Here is a 16,674-nt window from a genome sequence, read left to right as displayed (position 1 = left end):
ACACATTTCTAATAAGCTTAAGTACAGGGAAAACACAGTAACAGGGTACTGCCCAACTGCCCACACAAACAGGAGACATGCCAGTAGTTCTGTAGCTCCCAGTCACCACGCTGAATCCATTCCAAAACCCAGGGTTAGCTGCTTCTGATCTTGGGATTCACGGAGGGTTGTTCTGGTGGTTTGACATTTTACAGTTCCATTTAGACCTTTTGAAAATACAGTCTCATTATAGCAGGGATGGATACATACAATTAAAAGTCAGACCTCAAAGTCCTCATAAACTTAAGACAGTTTTAAAAGCTTCTTATTATGTATATAAGACTTATGGATATATGACTTAAACATCACTACTTTTATGACTGACAAAAATATGAACAATCACATGCCAGACAGTTTTAAAAACCTCTTATGAATATATGACTTTGGGTTTTACTAAAAATGAAGTTAACATCAAATAAAAACCAAAACAGGATAGGTAGAACATTTTATTTTTGTCAAACCTTAAATGTAAAGTATATTAAAAAAACATGGTTTGGAACTTCAAGAACAGGAATATAAACATGTATTTTCTATCCCAGAAAAAAAATCATGCAGGTGTTACAGTATTTGATCATTCTCTACATTCACTGGTATGCAACATCAACTTAACATTATTCCATAGATACAGAGATGCTGTAAGTTGGTACAAATACCAGGATCCTCTGGCCTCACACTGGAGATGAAGCAAATCCGTTCTTTGGTCATTTGAGAAGGCTGATTTTCCATTCCAATGCAGGACTCTTGAGAGGCCATATTAGCCACCTAGCTCAGAAAATTACAACTCCTGTTGACAGTCTGGGCTACTTTTATCATGAGAAAATCGTATTAGAGGTATAAATACAAAGAAGTTAAAATTATTCATTCCTTGTGGTGGCTGTTCCAGGAAAAAAAAAGAATCCAACTCTCTCCTCCTCTATTCATCATTTAATCTAGGTAACATTTAGATTCATATGCAAAGATATTTGCTAGATGGGAATGTACACATGCATACTTTCAGTTTAAAGAAAGAGATGTGTGTGGAGAATGGCAATTTAGAGTTACCATGACTCAACAGTATGCCTATAATAAATTTTCAAGATTTAGTAAACTGGGACATTACAAATCCAAAAAAAGAGTTAATAGATTTTTGATCTTCCCTTTTTCAACAAAGACTGACAGAATATACATATACAGCTTGACATTTTGATTTATCGAAAACAACTTTCACTTTGCTCAGTTCGCAAGTCCTATTGACTAAAATGTAATATCATTCACAACAAAATATTTTCAGTAAGTGAAACAGTAAGCAAAGAAATCCCAAACTAAGCTCAGAAGCTAAGTGGTTTAGAAAGCCTGGAAACACCTAGGTGTGCATCATTGTGTCTATAACTTTTTTGTACACTATATCTATAGACACAGGCACACTTGTATTTACACCCACCCGTGCACACGCACACGGGGAACCCGCCGTGGACATCCAGCTATCCTCTACTGGGGAACAAAACACAGTCTTTAAAAATGTGGCTAATTTAACAAAACAGAGAAGAAACTGCTGCTATCAAAATATACAATTTGGATTGCAGACTAGAAGGCTAACAACATTAAAAAAATAGTTTTAAGCAAAACCCCTTTGCTTCTGATTAACAGGTATCAACCTGCCATAGCATGAATCATCCAAATAAGATTTTATAAAAAGTTTAAACTGTGACCCTTCCTCATTTGTAAAGTTCTTGACATATATAGTGCGAGCTCTGGTCTCCAAACTGGAGCCCCTTCCATTTTTTTCAATCCATACTTCAGGAAATAAATGGCAGCTGAAGGATTTAGAATCTCAAGTGAGATTTGTGCTTTACCATATACCTGAAAAAAAATTAACAGAAGACAGCATTACTACCCTTGTGGCATTTATAGGAATTTTACTTGCAGGAATAAAACGCCCAGGCATTGTTAAAAGAGAATTGTTAGGGAATTAGAAAGTTGCCAAAGAGATGCAACGTGTTGTGTGCAGGATTTCTCCTACTAAGCAACAGCTGGCTACAGCCCTGCCTCAAAGAAAACTCAGCTGTCCAAGGCATTGCATGACCTCTAACATTGAAAGACTACTAGTTCATCTGGGAGTTCAGGTATATTGTTCACCTGAGACTTTTAAACAGAAAGCCATGGAAAGTTTGATTATTGAAATTATTTTGACAATTCCCACTGGATTTTTCTTTTTCACTCAATCATTCAAGCAGTTCACTATGAATCAACATGAAAAAATTAAACACTGATGAAACGCATGGGCTTCTCCCCTCCCTCAATATTTCTTCAACTGCTTCATGATAATAAAGTTCCTTCTCTACAACCTGAACAAGGTATTGCAGTGAACTTCCCCTTCAGCAGGGTTCTGACCCAGAGAATCAGAGTCAGGAGGTGGGGAATCATGGACTAACCAATGATTAATGGTAACTACCCTTCCTTTAAATCCACATTTTGGAGATTGTTACTTACAGTCTGTAAACACATACCACTACATTTCATTAACTGTATCATCAGGGAAAATCAAAACAAGCAGTATTTCCAAGCTAAATCATTGTTCAGATATCCAAGTTGTAAACAATTCCCTGGCTGCCAGAACTTTTAATTCCCACCTAAAGCATACAAGCATGAAGACCAAGGACTTCCAGCAGGAACCATACCTGTCCAAGGTTTCCCAGAAGCGTAGGAACACAGGCCTGTCCAAGTGTCTTTTGTGGTAGCTGAGCTCTAACACTGTCACGTCCCATTTCTGCACGTTGGGATCCAGGCGCACTTCATCGTACTTGAGATGAAAAGCTTTAACTACAGCAAACAAGACAGCATTTGGTACAAACATGAGGACTTTAGTGTTTCTTTATTGGTCAAAGAAAATTCCCAGCCCGCTCCTCCTTTTTCAGAATGAAGCCTGAGAGCAAAATTATCAAGCCCATAATCCAAAGAAGTCAACTACTCACTGAAGGGCACAGTTAAATATAGAGCTCAATGGCTCCCAGGCTATTCCAGGGTGAAGGGAAAGGGCAGCCCCTGCTTTTAGATGCACAGATTCCAAGGGAATAGCAGAAACACACTGCCAATTCAAGTACATTCTCTTTGAGAAACAAAAAAGTTCTTTCTGAAAATCTCTGAGCTGTCAAAGAATTAAATAATAATCAAAAAGATATTTCTGAGACCTATGAGTAGGAAGCCTGGCTATCTCCTAAAAGAATCTGTAGAAGATTGATAGTATAATGCCAGTGTAACCCCCAAATGCTGCATAAAGCATTCTGAGAAATTCAGTAACTGCCAATTTCCCCATGTCTAGTACTCATTTAAAAAATGGTAAAATATTAACTGTTATTTTTCTCTTGGGAAGTACTGTCACATGTGAATTAGGTAAAGCCTCAGCATTTACACAGTGAGCATTAAAACCAAGGTATTTAAGCCTTGTACCATTCCTATCTGGTGAGCCAATCTGATGATTTTAGTGGTACTGGAAAAGTAAAACAAGCCATCAGTCTTGTGGAAACTAGTTCTTTTTAATGCCATGCTTGTATCTTCTTCAGATACCACACTCTTAATTTTGTCTTCCACAAAATCAGTTCTCTTTTCCAGATCCATTTGGGAACTTTCTAGAAGGCTGCTATGTGAAATTAGCATTTTTTTTTTGTTGACAAACTAAAGAAATGATCATCTGATTGTATCTCTGACAGATAAATTTCCAGGCTTTGTGATTAAGAATACATATATATATATATGTATACACACATAGCAATATATATATTGCATGTATTCATATAACTTCAGAAAAAACAAATGAAGATACACCAGGGCCATGCATTTACAGAAAACTCCATCAATATCTGACAGTCTCTGCATTCCAGTTAAATGTTATTAAACACAAGAGGATCCACTTCTGAACCTGAAACAAATCACTATTAAAGCTCCCTGCTGTGCTCTGGGAGGAACACCTTTAAAATGGTAGTCAAAATGAAATATTTGTCCATGAAACTGACAGCATTCAAAACTTCATCACAAACATTCACTTGTAAATGTGAAATTAGGCTGGTTTGGTACATGAACATGAAATAGTCAGGACACCCTGCATAAGGAAAACTAAGGAGCACAGTTTTAGAGTTTTAGCTAATGAAATGTTCTGGGACAAAGCAATTGCTCCAATAAAACCAGTTAGGCAGGCTCTGGCCCAGTACTCCTTATTTTATTGAGGAGTTCCTTCTGGTAAGCTACCTGCTTGTTTTCCAAGTGACAGCCTTCAATACTTGGTAACGACAACCGACCCAGACAGAGAAGAAATGAAACTGCAGATGAAACAACGGACAGCTGCAAATCCCAGAAACCACATTTGTGAAGTGAACATTCAGTTCACTTACTGAACACTAAAAGTATGGCAAAATAATAGCTTCAGATAAAAATAGATACATAAAACTGGACTGATGCTGTCTGTACTCCATTCACCTGTTTTCATCTAAAGGATCAGTAACATAATTGGGGAAAGATCTAGAAATACACTTTATCAGGAAAATATTTTAAAAACACCATGCTTTGAAGGAATGGAATGCATTTCTAAATTGAAGATCCATTTCAACATATGAATTAAGACCAGATATCCCTCTTTCACTTGAAAAATGTATGAATTTGTACACCTGCACCTTGAACTGTGCAGGCTGTGATTGTGATCTTTTGGCATGTTGAGACCAGGAATGTCAAAGCAAGTCAGAGCAATTCCTATGGCCCTCCATACATGTATATATAAAAATGATAAAATTAATAGGAAGCAGCATGTAACTGCTAGCTAGACCTTCAATATTTCACTGCATTTTTCTTGGCTTTGCTTTTCACAATTGCCTTTTTCTCAGTATCTTTATTTTGAAGTGCTATTTCCTTCTTTCATTAATCTCTTCTGTTAAACTCTCTCCTGTGGCATAGTTTTACTTTCACAATGACTTTAAGGCTCTTTTTCTCTTTCTCTGCTCTTCCTCTATCCCCCCTTTAACTGACTCATTCTATTCTCTTGTTCACAGACCCATCCTTAGCTCTCTGTCCCACCCTTGAGTTTTTTCCTTGCTGGTCATCAAAGTGGCTTTGTCATTCCAGATTCTACATCACACAGCAAAGCGGGGTACACACAAAACCTGAACAAACCTGCTTCCTCATCACACTGACTGCTAGATGCTACAACTGAACTAAGGTGGGTTTGGGTCTGTTGCCTGTTTGGTTGGGGTTTTTTTTTTGTGTGAGTGTGTGTGTGTGTGTTTGTTATGTCTATATCTGAAAGCACAGAAGACCATCAAAAGGTCTGTTTTCTAAGGCAACTCCAAACAGAAGCAACAGAGAAGATGACAGACTCCTGAGATACTATGGCCCACCTCTCTGTCAGATGGGTGAACTGTGCCAGAGAAGTGCCTCAAAGCACCACAGTTGTGGGAACCCAAAAAACCTGTTCTGATCTATACAAAGCTAACATCTAGTTCACTGGAAACTTCAACTTTTTAAAACTCTGAAGTTTTTGTTGGACACCAGATCATATTTTCAATGCTTTCTTAGTGGTTCACTAGGTGATTAATCCTCTCTTCAGAATAGCACTAGAATGTGCAGCCAGCCTGTAAACCTGTCAGCTATGAATTGCAGGAACACACATTGTCTGTTCACCATGCATTAGAAGACTGGAAAGCAGATTTGTACACCAGCTATTTGTGACTCTTGCAGCTGACAGTTCTTTCCATGAGCTTGCACAGATCAGAGCAGAACAACCTCAAAGGGCATGGGAATATTTGCCATCATGAGGAGCCCCAAAGGCTGCTCAGCCACCTGAAGCACTTTGGCAGCACTCTGTCATGAACATAAACATCTACGAGAAACCCCAAACACAACAACAAACCCCAAACCAAGGAACAAAGTAAATTCCTTACTTTTTGCAAAGATATCAACAGGAGATCCGTCCGGCAGGAGCCAAGGCCAGCCCTTGAACTGCCATGCAGGGCCCTGGACAAACACGGCCACCACACGGTCCCTGGAACACACAGAGGGGTGGACATGGCATGGGCATGGCCTGGGACACGTCACTCACTGCTGTCCTGAGCAGGCACTGTGCCCTAGCAGAACTGCTCCTTTTACAGAGCAAGAGAGCACACTGAACAACCACACCTCCAGCACAACTGCTTTTCCTCTTGTAAAGAAAAAAAATCATTCCTGTGATTCCTCTGGGCTTTCAGCCCTGACCCTTTGCAGAAGGTAGCTCAGGTTACAATTTTTAGAAGGCAGTGTTTATTTGTGGTCATCATTAATTTGCTTTTGAAAAGTGCTCCAACATTTTCAGAGACAATCTTCTGCAAATGGCACTTGAAACTGAGCTGTGCAGATTTAAAAGCCTTTATTATCAGCACAGCTGACTTCCAGGCTGAAAATTAATGAGAAGCAACAGCTGCTAAATTTCTGCTAAGTGAAATTTCAACTATTTTAAGAATATACAACCATCACCTGTGGTCTGAGAAAATAAATTTGTGATTAAGATTAAACTTCTGCATTAGTGAAATTTTAAAAACTCCACCTTAGAGAATAAATGAGCTCCTCACATATGGTCTATCTTTCTCTTGAACATTTACATCATCCAACCACAGTTCTTACCTACCACAACAAATAATTATCTCTCTAATCTAATCCCTAAATTTAATCTATCATTAAATCCACTAAATTCCAAATGAAAAAGAATAATCAAGATGAAGTTTTGTGGTCTGGGGTTATTTTTTTGCAGGTTTTAGTGTGGCTTCCATGGGTAAAATCAAGATAAAAAAACCATACATCACTCCATGTCTTTGGTCAGAAGTACTTTTGAAAGTAGTTTAGATGGTCCTTAAAGGTTTGATCATTAAACATTTTAAGTGCTATTTAATATTTAGAATTCTAAATCCAGTGATTTCTGATTAATTCAAATTCTAAATACAGAGAAAAATTGATTTAGGAACAGAATATTTTCAAAGTATTCCTCTCCATTAAAATCTTATTTGGAAATGACAAAACCACCAAATATGTCATTGTCCACATCCCAGATCTTCTCACTTGTCAGAAAGAAGTAAAAATGCTGCATAATGCATGTCATCACATAACAAAAAGATGTCAAACAACAATAAAAACTTCTCCAGAGTTGTTCTGTTCAAAGGGAGCTACTTTTTAATAGCCTTGAAAAATGTGCTACAGAGCCAATAATCCATTTACAGCTTTTTCATAAAATCAAAAACTATCTACGATTCCCCTTCTGTAACTAGTGCTCTTCCTTCAGAAGTAAAATTCCAATAGTTCCAGTACTGGAATCACAGTTCAGTCTTTACTGTCTGATGTATTTCCTTTCTATAACTATTAAAAAAGATGGAATGTCAGATGCTGATGGCCTGCAAAAGCATCTACCCAACAGACTCTCCCTCAAAAAGCAGACAGGAGGGAAGGGGTTTTCTTGTGTATTATGGTTCAATGACTTGCACGTTACACCACAAACCAGAACAATAATATCAACATTTCTATTGCAATGTCTGGAACATTTCTGGCAAACCCAATAATATTAACTGTGCTGCTACACTGTTAAAATCAAGCGTTGCAACTTTTGAAGATCTTTAGATTAATTTAGTTTCATATTATTTTCAGCTGAAGACTCTTTTACAGTAAATAAATTGAGGACTCTTTTATCTGTACTTTTTCAGTAGATTGCAGAATATTTTATTATTCCCCTCCAAATTCTGCACTGTCTGGGGTAAGAAATGTTTTAAAGGAGAAATGTTCTTACCAGTCCTGTGGCATGAGTTTCAGAGGCTGGTCTACGACCCGGTAAGGGACGGTGACGCTGACTGTGGTTCCCCCCGGCTGCATCTGGTCCTTCCTCCTCTGTATTAGAGTCTCATTCTCCCGCTGACAGCCCTGCTTCTTCTTCTCATCTGATGGTACAAACCTTAGGGAATAACAAACCCCTCAGTAGACAAGGGCAATTTACTTGATGGAATCAGCAGGAAAAGTAACAGCTTTATCTGAGCTTGGCATTAGTGACAGCAGCCACTGAAGACACCTCAATTCCAAGTCTCCACCACTACTCATTCAGAACATCAAAAAAATGTAAGAATAGTATTTCAGAAGCACTCATGACAAAAACACCCACACTAAAAGGTTCTCTGTGCCTCAAAAATACAGCCTGACCTGTTCTTAGACATTTGGGGCCTTACATAATACATTTGCAGAAGAGGAGCCAGACGACAACCTGCAAACTGACCACAACTCTTCTATTTGGTCACCAAGGGTAACCTGGGTATTAAACCAGTTGCTTTCAGGAGCAAATTTTAAGAGCTCATGGAGCCATCAGAATTACTGCCAGTTAGAATTTTCTCAAGAAAGCTAGGATTTTTGTTCCAAAATGGTTTTGAGTGAGGTTTTATTTTTTTGGAGGATGGTGATTTTACATTGCAATTATTCATCATGCCCTATGATGCATGACACTACAGTTTTTTTGGAGTTTTTTCTTACTAGATTCTGTGATGGAATAAGTGCTTGTAAAGTCCAGATAATGCAACCCTCATGTCATATATCACCTCCATATGACAAAAATAAATGCTAAGATGTGACACAGCTTTCCTTCCTCCAATTAATTACAGATCCTTAATCTTTCAGCCCCCTCACCTTAAAAAACAACTTCAATCCCATTTCAAGGCTCTCCTCTTTATGGTGATAATAAAATACCCAGAACAGGTCTCAAAACTGGCATCATAAATGTGAGAGCAATGTGGGCCTTCTTATTGATAAACCTCAGTGGATTTTGAGATAGAGTAAAAAAAGAAAGTTAACAGAGTCCTGCCTTTCACAGAACTGGAAGTGTATCACGGCAAGGGAAGCTGATGTGACCAGCAGCACCTTCCAGGCCAGCACAAGAACAGAGTTCAGGCCTGTGCTCTGATATTCTATTCAGAACCACCCAGCTGCACTACAGCCCTGTCTGCTCCTGACATTTCATTGCCAAAGCTCCTGATGAAAATAAAACTCTGTATCCCTTAACTGCAGTAGTTAGCAGGAGGATTTGTGGTACGTTTTAAAAGCACAGTATATAGCTGGTAACATTTCTCTTCATTACAGTGCACATAGTGCTTTTGAGCAGTTTCCTACATTTTTTGCAGCATTTCTATTTGTTCTCTTCAATTTATTTCTATTTGAATACTAAAAACCAAATTTGAATGTGCACTTTAACAGGCACACTGTACTTCCTATTGTTGGATAAACAGGAAAAAAGAATACAAGATTAAATATGAAGAAAAGTTCATTATTCAGTCAACTTGAAAACACTTGTTTTCACTAGATATTCAATGAGAAAATGGCGGGGGGGAGGGGGAAGAAAAACAAACATGTCTTAAGGCAGCAGGTGAAAACTGTCAACAAACCTCCAAGCAGAACTGTTTTATTTTCCCAATGTGAATTAACAGATTATATCCCCTCTTACTCCTCGTGTTTAACAGCGTTTCAGAAACAAAGTCACAAGCAATTTCTGAAATGTGTATCCAAATGCATTCCATTGATACAACTGCACTGAGAAATTTTAAAAAGCCCAACACCTGCTAATAACTAGGAATGGTGCATTAAAGCTGACTAGAACTGGAAATACAGAGAAAGCATTACAGGTACTAAATGAGCCGCTATAAATTAAATTATGCTTGTCTGTCTAGTACAGGTGAAACACCATCATTCTACAGGAAATACAAAGAAAAAAGCTGTACAGGACACTGTCAGAAAACTACACATTGGCCACCTAAAATGTATTTCTTTAGAAGTTAAGATAATAATTTGCCTAATAGCTGAAGTAATTAGCAAACAGTTAATACTTACATACATTTTATCCATCACAATAGACTGACACATACAATTGCACACTACACAGAGGCATTCAGTTGAGTTCTGTGCTGGAAAAAACCACCCAATGTGACACCAGAATTTAAGTATTTCTCATTAATTTGCTAATTTAAAAACTCCAAAGTGAGGTGCACCTTCACCATGAGCACTCCTAATGGCCTGTCCTGCCAGAGTGTCACAGGCTTTGCTTTACCAACAATAACTGATAGGAAACTCTGGAACCTAAACTGAGGATTTACTTTGTGGTCCTTCAGCTTTTAAAAAAACTACTAATGAGTTTTGTTAGTAGAAAACTACTAACGAGTTTCTTCTTCTCATCACCCATTAGAACTAAAGCAATCTGGGCTGCAAAGAATGAAGATAAATTTTTTAAAAAATTAGAGAAACAAGCCCTCAAACACCTTTTATCCAACTGGCAGTGTTTATAGGAAAAGCCAGGGTCACTCCAAATGCTGGGCAGCTTGAGAAGAATTTTGTTATCCTCCATCCCCTATGTTAAACAAGAAGAAACTCTTAGAGAATATGTAAATAAAAACCAAACAGCCCTACACACATTACAATGATAATCAAGCATTCATCTGAACCAGGAACTAAAAGGTCACATTTTAAATTTAATTTGTAAATGTGAAGAAGCAAACACATTTTAAATGGAAACAGGAAAGCAAAGCAGCCCTGCCACATGAGAGTACAGGCAATATTGCTGTGCCACAGAGTAACAACTTCACCACTCTTGAGTCTTCTCACATTTACTGCTTTAAATGTTTCTGTGTTTAAGAATTCATTTCAACACCAGTTTTTTGGCAGTTTCTGCCCATTTCAGCTAGAAACTGTGTTACAGCCATTGAGGCACCATTCACTTGTGCTTCAGTTATGTCCCTTCTAGACAATGGCTTCAGTTGTATTTCCTGGGAAAAAATGTGAATTTTTGAGTGCAATTCTCTAGGCCACAACACAAAGATATCTTGTTAAGGATAAACTATCAATGAGCAGATTCAAATGGCACAGCAGAGAAGGCAAGTGCCACAAAGCAAGCATTGAAGCAAGCACTTACATCCAGATAAACAGAGAGTACAGGAATAAAGGACAGCTTACAAAAAGTTTATGGAATCTGTGCCTGCATTTCCGGGAATCATCGACTCAATAAGCACAGCAAAAGTCATGTGCTCAAGAACTGAGAATCAATAGAAATTACTGGATGATTATAAATATATTTATGGCCTAGGTCATCACAACCCATAAGCATAAGAAAACTGACTACTAAACACCAAAAATCCCATCTTCTCTTGGAGATTATTTATAATATTACTACATAATACTATAGCCAGTGGCTTAACAACACATTTGTACTTGACAGCTTTTTAAACATCGGAAATGGGTTCTGAAACCTGAGTGTGCAGGAGCTTACAGTTTCTTGCTGCTTCTCCAGATTACTATTCCCTATTAAAAAAAAAAAAAATCCATATCTATTTAGAATGCACTTTTATGCCCCTAGTGAGGTAGGAAATTATTAGCCCTCGCTGTTAATTGCCAAATCATTATCCACATGAAGAATGGTGCACTCTCACTTTGTAAAGGCAGCAGGTCCCTTTCCTAAGGTGGCAGGCAAGCAAGTGAACACCACCAGGTGTGGGAGGTAACTGCTAGGACACCATGCACTGAACTGCCTGAGCTACTCCTGCCCTGGCTCTAAACTCACACCCACTGGCAGCAGTGCCTTGGAAACACTTTCACTGAGGTCAGATCAGCACCGTCTGGCTCCCAGCTCAAGCACACTGAAAAATGCATAAAAGGAGAATAAGGCAACTTACCAGCAACTGACATCATGGCAATACACATTTGATTGTGTTCAGAACTGAAGGCTTATTTCTACCACCCTCTCAGTACTTCTGTTAAATTACAGTATCTAAAGCTTTGGACACCTATTTTTGCAAGAGAACAAAGCTTTTTTACACTACATCATGCCTGAATCTATCCCAGATACTTCAGTTGGTATCAAAGCTGGATAAATCTCCAGTGAGTTGCCTGGCTACATATGGTTAAATGTATCACAAGCAAGAGCATAGTCATAATAAAAATACATCACCTCCATGTAGTCATTCTCATCTGCCTGATGGAATTTCTGCTCACTTTGGCTCCATGCAAAGCAGAAGTGTTGTCTCTGAAAAGCCTGACTCCAGGTATTCTCAAATACTGAGTCACAATTTCACACAGTAACTGTGATACCCAGTGTTACATTCAGATAGTAAGAATAAAAAGTATAATATAAAATATTTTAAAGAAGTGTCACAACATACAGAATACATTGCAGTTCTGATTTTAAATTAAATTTTACCTTTTACTATTTTAGAAACTCTTTATGTTGTACTTGGCTCCTTAGAAATGTAACCTTTCAAAAAAATTTAGCAAGAATATTTGCATATTATTTATCAGGTGAATTGTATATATTACAATCACATACAGAAATGTCTCCCTTCAAAATCTAATTTGCAACAAATATATTGAATACATATATTAGATACCTTAAACTAGTGCTATGCTTTGGGTTTGTCATATGTATTTCCTTCTACATATGATAGTTTTCCTGCTTTCCATACTCTCTACCTTAAAAGAGAGCCTAACATAAGTGATAAAGTAAGATGCTAAGCATCATACAAATGTCAGCCAATTTGGCATGAAAAACTAATATACTAGAGAGCTATAAATAGGCTTAGTAAAAATCTTGGTATAATTAATAAGTTACTCTCAGTTCTTGGCAATTCAATTTAAGTCCTACCACAGAACTGGATGAAGAATCTCCTGTTTGTTTTACAACCACCAACCTAAAATATCTGACAATTACACTACAAATAATTTTCCTCATATCCAAAGAATGTATTGCAGTCCAGTTCCTTTAAAAAAAAAATAATTCAGGATTGCAGAGAAAAAGTATCCTAAAAGACAGATTCCCAGCTATGATTGTAAGTTTTCTTCTCTGTTTTTGATCTTTATTTCAGTTGATTTTTTCCCTTATTTTGTTTTAAGAAACATTTAAATGGACAGAATTACAGAAGTTGATTTATGAAACCCAAATTCTCATTCTTTATGACGACACATTTCACGGACTCATAGATATCCATATCCCAGCCACGACAGGGGCATCATCCTCCCAGGCTTCTGCTACATTTCTTCACAGTCTCCCCTACAATGGCTCTTACCCTTCCAGCTCCAAAAATCTCTCCTCCTTCTGCAGTATCGCCAATCCCCTCTGATGGCAAATACAAGCAGGCTGACTATCTCTAGAAATACAAGAAATGCAAATCTACCTGCATCTTCCTCAGCAAGGGTAACGGAGGGAAGATTCATTTAGGTGTCTTTTCTACCTGGACAATATTTCTTTATCCCAAAACTTGTGGCAATGAAAAATCTCTGCTCTTCTGTCAAATTTAGCTGCAAGTGGGGAAGGAGTTAAAGAAGGTGCTGACTTGGAGGCAGAAATTAGCTAAGTCTTCTTTCCTTGGAAAACCATCACATATCTATCAATCACGCTCCACATCAAGGCTAGTTCTACATTCTGCATAACTTAACAGCAAAAACAAACCCTGAAGCCATTCCTGAACAAAGTGCTTCCATAAATCTGAATGCAAACAAATACAGGCCAGGTGGCATATTTTCCAGAAGAGTGCTAGACCTGTCATGGCTAAATTAATATTTTACTCTTCTGAATTCTGCTATTGCACTTCTCATTCATTAACATACCTTGCTTCTCCCTTTCTGTTTCACACAGGCTAACTGTGCAGTGGCATCCTTTGAACCCTCCCTTTCAGTTGTTCTGGATCATGTTCCTGCACTCTAAATGCGAGCATCCTCCTGGGACAGGCCTTGGCAAGTTGACTGCTGAAAACTCTGACTCCTGGCACAGATGCACTTAGACATGACAGACCAATTGTCCTGGGTTTGCCTTAATTGAATTTTTGGTGAGAAGGGAAAAGGGTCAGCTAGAGAAGTGACTTTCCCCATGACAGACATCACAGCTTCCTTCACAGCTGACAGAAACAGCAGCTAGCTGGCTCTGAGACTGACACACTGCTAAGCCAATTAGAGAAGCTGGACACGCCTCTATAAATCATATTTAAAAATAAAAAAAACCCACAGAAAGCTCTTTGTTACTTCCTGCTTTCTAGAGAAGAGAGAAGCCGTCGTGTCCCCCTCCCCTTCCCCGAGATTTCTGCAGCCGGGAATCCCCGCGGAGCCGGGGCTGGGCACCGGAGCCGGGGCTGGGCACCGGGTCGGCCCGGAACACAGAGAGCCATGGCCCCGAGGCAGGGCCCGCGAGAAATTAACCTTTTCAGTGCTGAAAAATTCAGTCTGGGAACAAATATAATCCATGGACGCCAATCTTCTCCCGAAGAACAAAGGAAAGGTGACGGCACGAAGGAGGGGCCAAAGCCCAGAGCAAAGAAGGAGAAGAGATGCTCTAGTTTAGGAGCTGCAAACCTTTTGCAAGCCAAGGTGAGAATATAATGCACCAGACTATTTCCCTGTAACTCATAAAGCATAGGGGGAGATGCAGCATTCATCTGCAGCTCAGAAGAGAACTGGAGTATACAGATGTTGAAAGAAGATGTGATCTGACTTGAACAGAGAAAGAGAACCTTTGCTTTAAGAGACAGAAGAAGAGAACCTTTGCTTCTATATTAGAACAGCTCATCCTTAAAAACTGGCACCCTATAAGGCAGTGACCCACGGAGGCAGCTGTGAGAAGACTGACAAAGTGTGGGAGGGAGTTCAGAATTGCAGATTTCCGGGCTGGCTGCTGCTCGTGAAAATTAAAACCACAAGAAACTGTTTCCTGTGGCACGGCAGGACAGACTCCTCTTCCTAAGTGAACTGAAGAAAGATTCCTTTTTAGAAGTGGTAAACTGACTCCAAATCCCATGTTTTGTCTCTTTAAGTTGTAGGTGGGAAATAGAAAGAGGCTGGGGGGGAGGAAAGGTGATCCAAAGGCTTATTTTAGTTCTTATAATTCTCCTTTTAATTCTGTTAATAAAGTTTTCTTTACACCCTTTACAGTTTTGAGCCTGTTTTACCCCTAAAGCATTTTCTCCTAATCCTTATCTCAACCCCATGAGCTTTATTTTACCTGGTTATTTTCCCCTCCTCTGCTCCAATTACAGCAGAGGAAGCGGAGTAGATGATTTTCATGAGTGCGCTGGCATTTGGCCAGCAGGGGCTTTATTCCTTTCTGGGTACACCTGTGCCAGGAAGTCACAAATTATACAGCTGGAAAATCCAGGGCTTTTTTTTTAAAGCCAGGGCTAATTTTTTTCCTAAATATTAAAAACTCACATAAACAACACCGCCTGTCAATCCAATTGGATCAGTGGTGTGACAGCTTGCACATTGAACTGCAATGTTAAAAGCCAGCCTGCCCTGAAAGTATTTCAGAAGAGACACTGAGAGCCCAGTTCGCTCACTGGACCTTTGATGCCTGTGGCACTAAGACAGAACTGGAACTGTGGATCAGAAAGTACCTGGTATCTCAGAGTACACTTTAAACAATTCTAGGGCAACTCCAGCAGAAGCTGTACCACCACCTGGTTTGGATGAAAAGCAGTGAAACAGTATCATGAAAGATGAGTGTTGGAGGTGGCAGAAAGATGATCCCTCCATTTTTTGGATATACCATTGCAGAGAACCTACAACAGTGAAAAAGTCTTTCTCACTGTGAAAAGTGAAAAAAACTTTTCTCTGTGAAAAAGACTGTTCCCAAAAATTACCTGATATTTACTGATAGGCAAGTCTAAAACCATGATCTGTTGGACAAGCAGCAAGATTCGTTCACCATAATGAATTAAATCTTGGAATCAGATGTGTGATGTGATAAACAAGTTTTAGTAACTCAATGAAATTTCCCTGGATGCATTTGCATCAATACTTAATGACAATATGTGAACTTCAGAAAAAATTTCTTGTTTGCACAACTAGCTGGGATGCTTGGCTGATACAGCCCACCTGGTCACCTTCTGCTTTACAATAACGGAGGTCCTTTCCCAAAATTATTTCTGAGCTCCAGAAGCTCCCTTGGTCAGCTTCTCTCAGCCTTCTTCCATAGAAGGGTTTCACTTGCACATGGCTGCACAGATGTTACATCAAAGAAAAGCACTGCACACATTTCAACTGCAAAAATTTCCTAAATCTGCCCACAGGTCACAGCTGAGCCAAAACTCTGTATTAGGTTTTTGCTTTTTTTCCTACTAGTCAAGAGGAATTAATTTCTTTTATACTCAAGTCTGTAAAACTAGCTTGTCACAAGAGAGTAAATAAACCCTCTTGCTTAATCACTAATGAGGTGTTAGTATAATTTTCTATCTGAAAACAAACTGTTATACAGTATGTTCTAATCAGCTACTTACTTCAGATCTTGCAGAAGGTCCTTTGCATTAAGCATTGTTATTAAAGAGGTCGTGGCTGCTGGAATAATGATTATGGGAGTTCGAGATCCTGTAGAGACAATAAAGTTAGAATTTGCCTGGAGGGGTTTTTTTTTGCTGTGTTCTGGTTGTTGTTTCCTCCCCTCCCCCTTTTTTTTCATTACAGGAACTGTACACAACAAAACTCTTGCTTAAAAGGTCCCAGTCATGGAAAAATAGTAAAGGAAAACAGTAGTAAAGCTTTTCTGAAGTCAAGGTTTTCATTCACCAAGAAAGCAGATCCCTGTATCACAAGTCTCTCAACATGTGTGGGACCCATATTTAGCACAATGGAATGCTATTATGCTACACAGAATAC

General features: G+C 38.8%; 1 protein-coding gene across 1 annotated transcript in view; it reads right to left on the bottom strand.

Moving 5' to 3' along the window:
- Nucleotides 1–471: 471 nt before the first annotated feature.
- The window catches only part of CDC73 (cell division cycle 73), a 101,839-nt gene continuing 85,636 nt past the window's right edge, over nt 472–16,674 (bottom strand). The window contains exons 13-17 of the mRNA XM_063165513.1: nt 16,299–16,386; nt 7,808–7,969; nt 5,943–6,043; nt 2,697–2,838; nt 472–1,878 (exon numbers count right to left, since the gene is read on the bottom strand). Coding sequence (XP_063021583.1) covers nt 1,842–1,878; nt 2,697–2,838; nt 5,943–6,043; nt 7,808–7,969; nt 16,299–16,386 — 530 coding nt within the window. The 3' untranslated portion in view covers nt 472–1,841. The remainder of the gene's footprint in view (nt 1,879–2,696; nt 2,839–5,942; nt 6,044–7,807; nt 7,970–16,298; nt 16,387–16,674) is intronic.

The sequence above is a fragment of the Melospiza melodia genome, chromosome 11, assembly GCF_035770615.1.
Source record: "Melospiza melodia melodia isolate bMelMel2 chromosome 11, bMelMel2.pri, whole genome shotgun sequence".
Lineage (NCBI taxonomy): Eukaryota > Metazoa > Chordata > Aves > Passeriformes > Passerellidae > Melospiza > Melospiza melodia.
The sequence above is the reverse complement of the archived record's forward strand: the minus strand, read 5'-3'. Positions and strand labels throughout refer to the sequence as shown.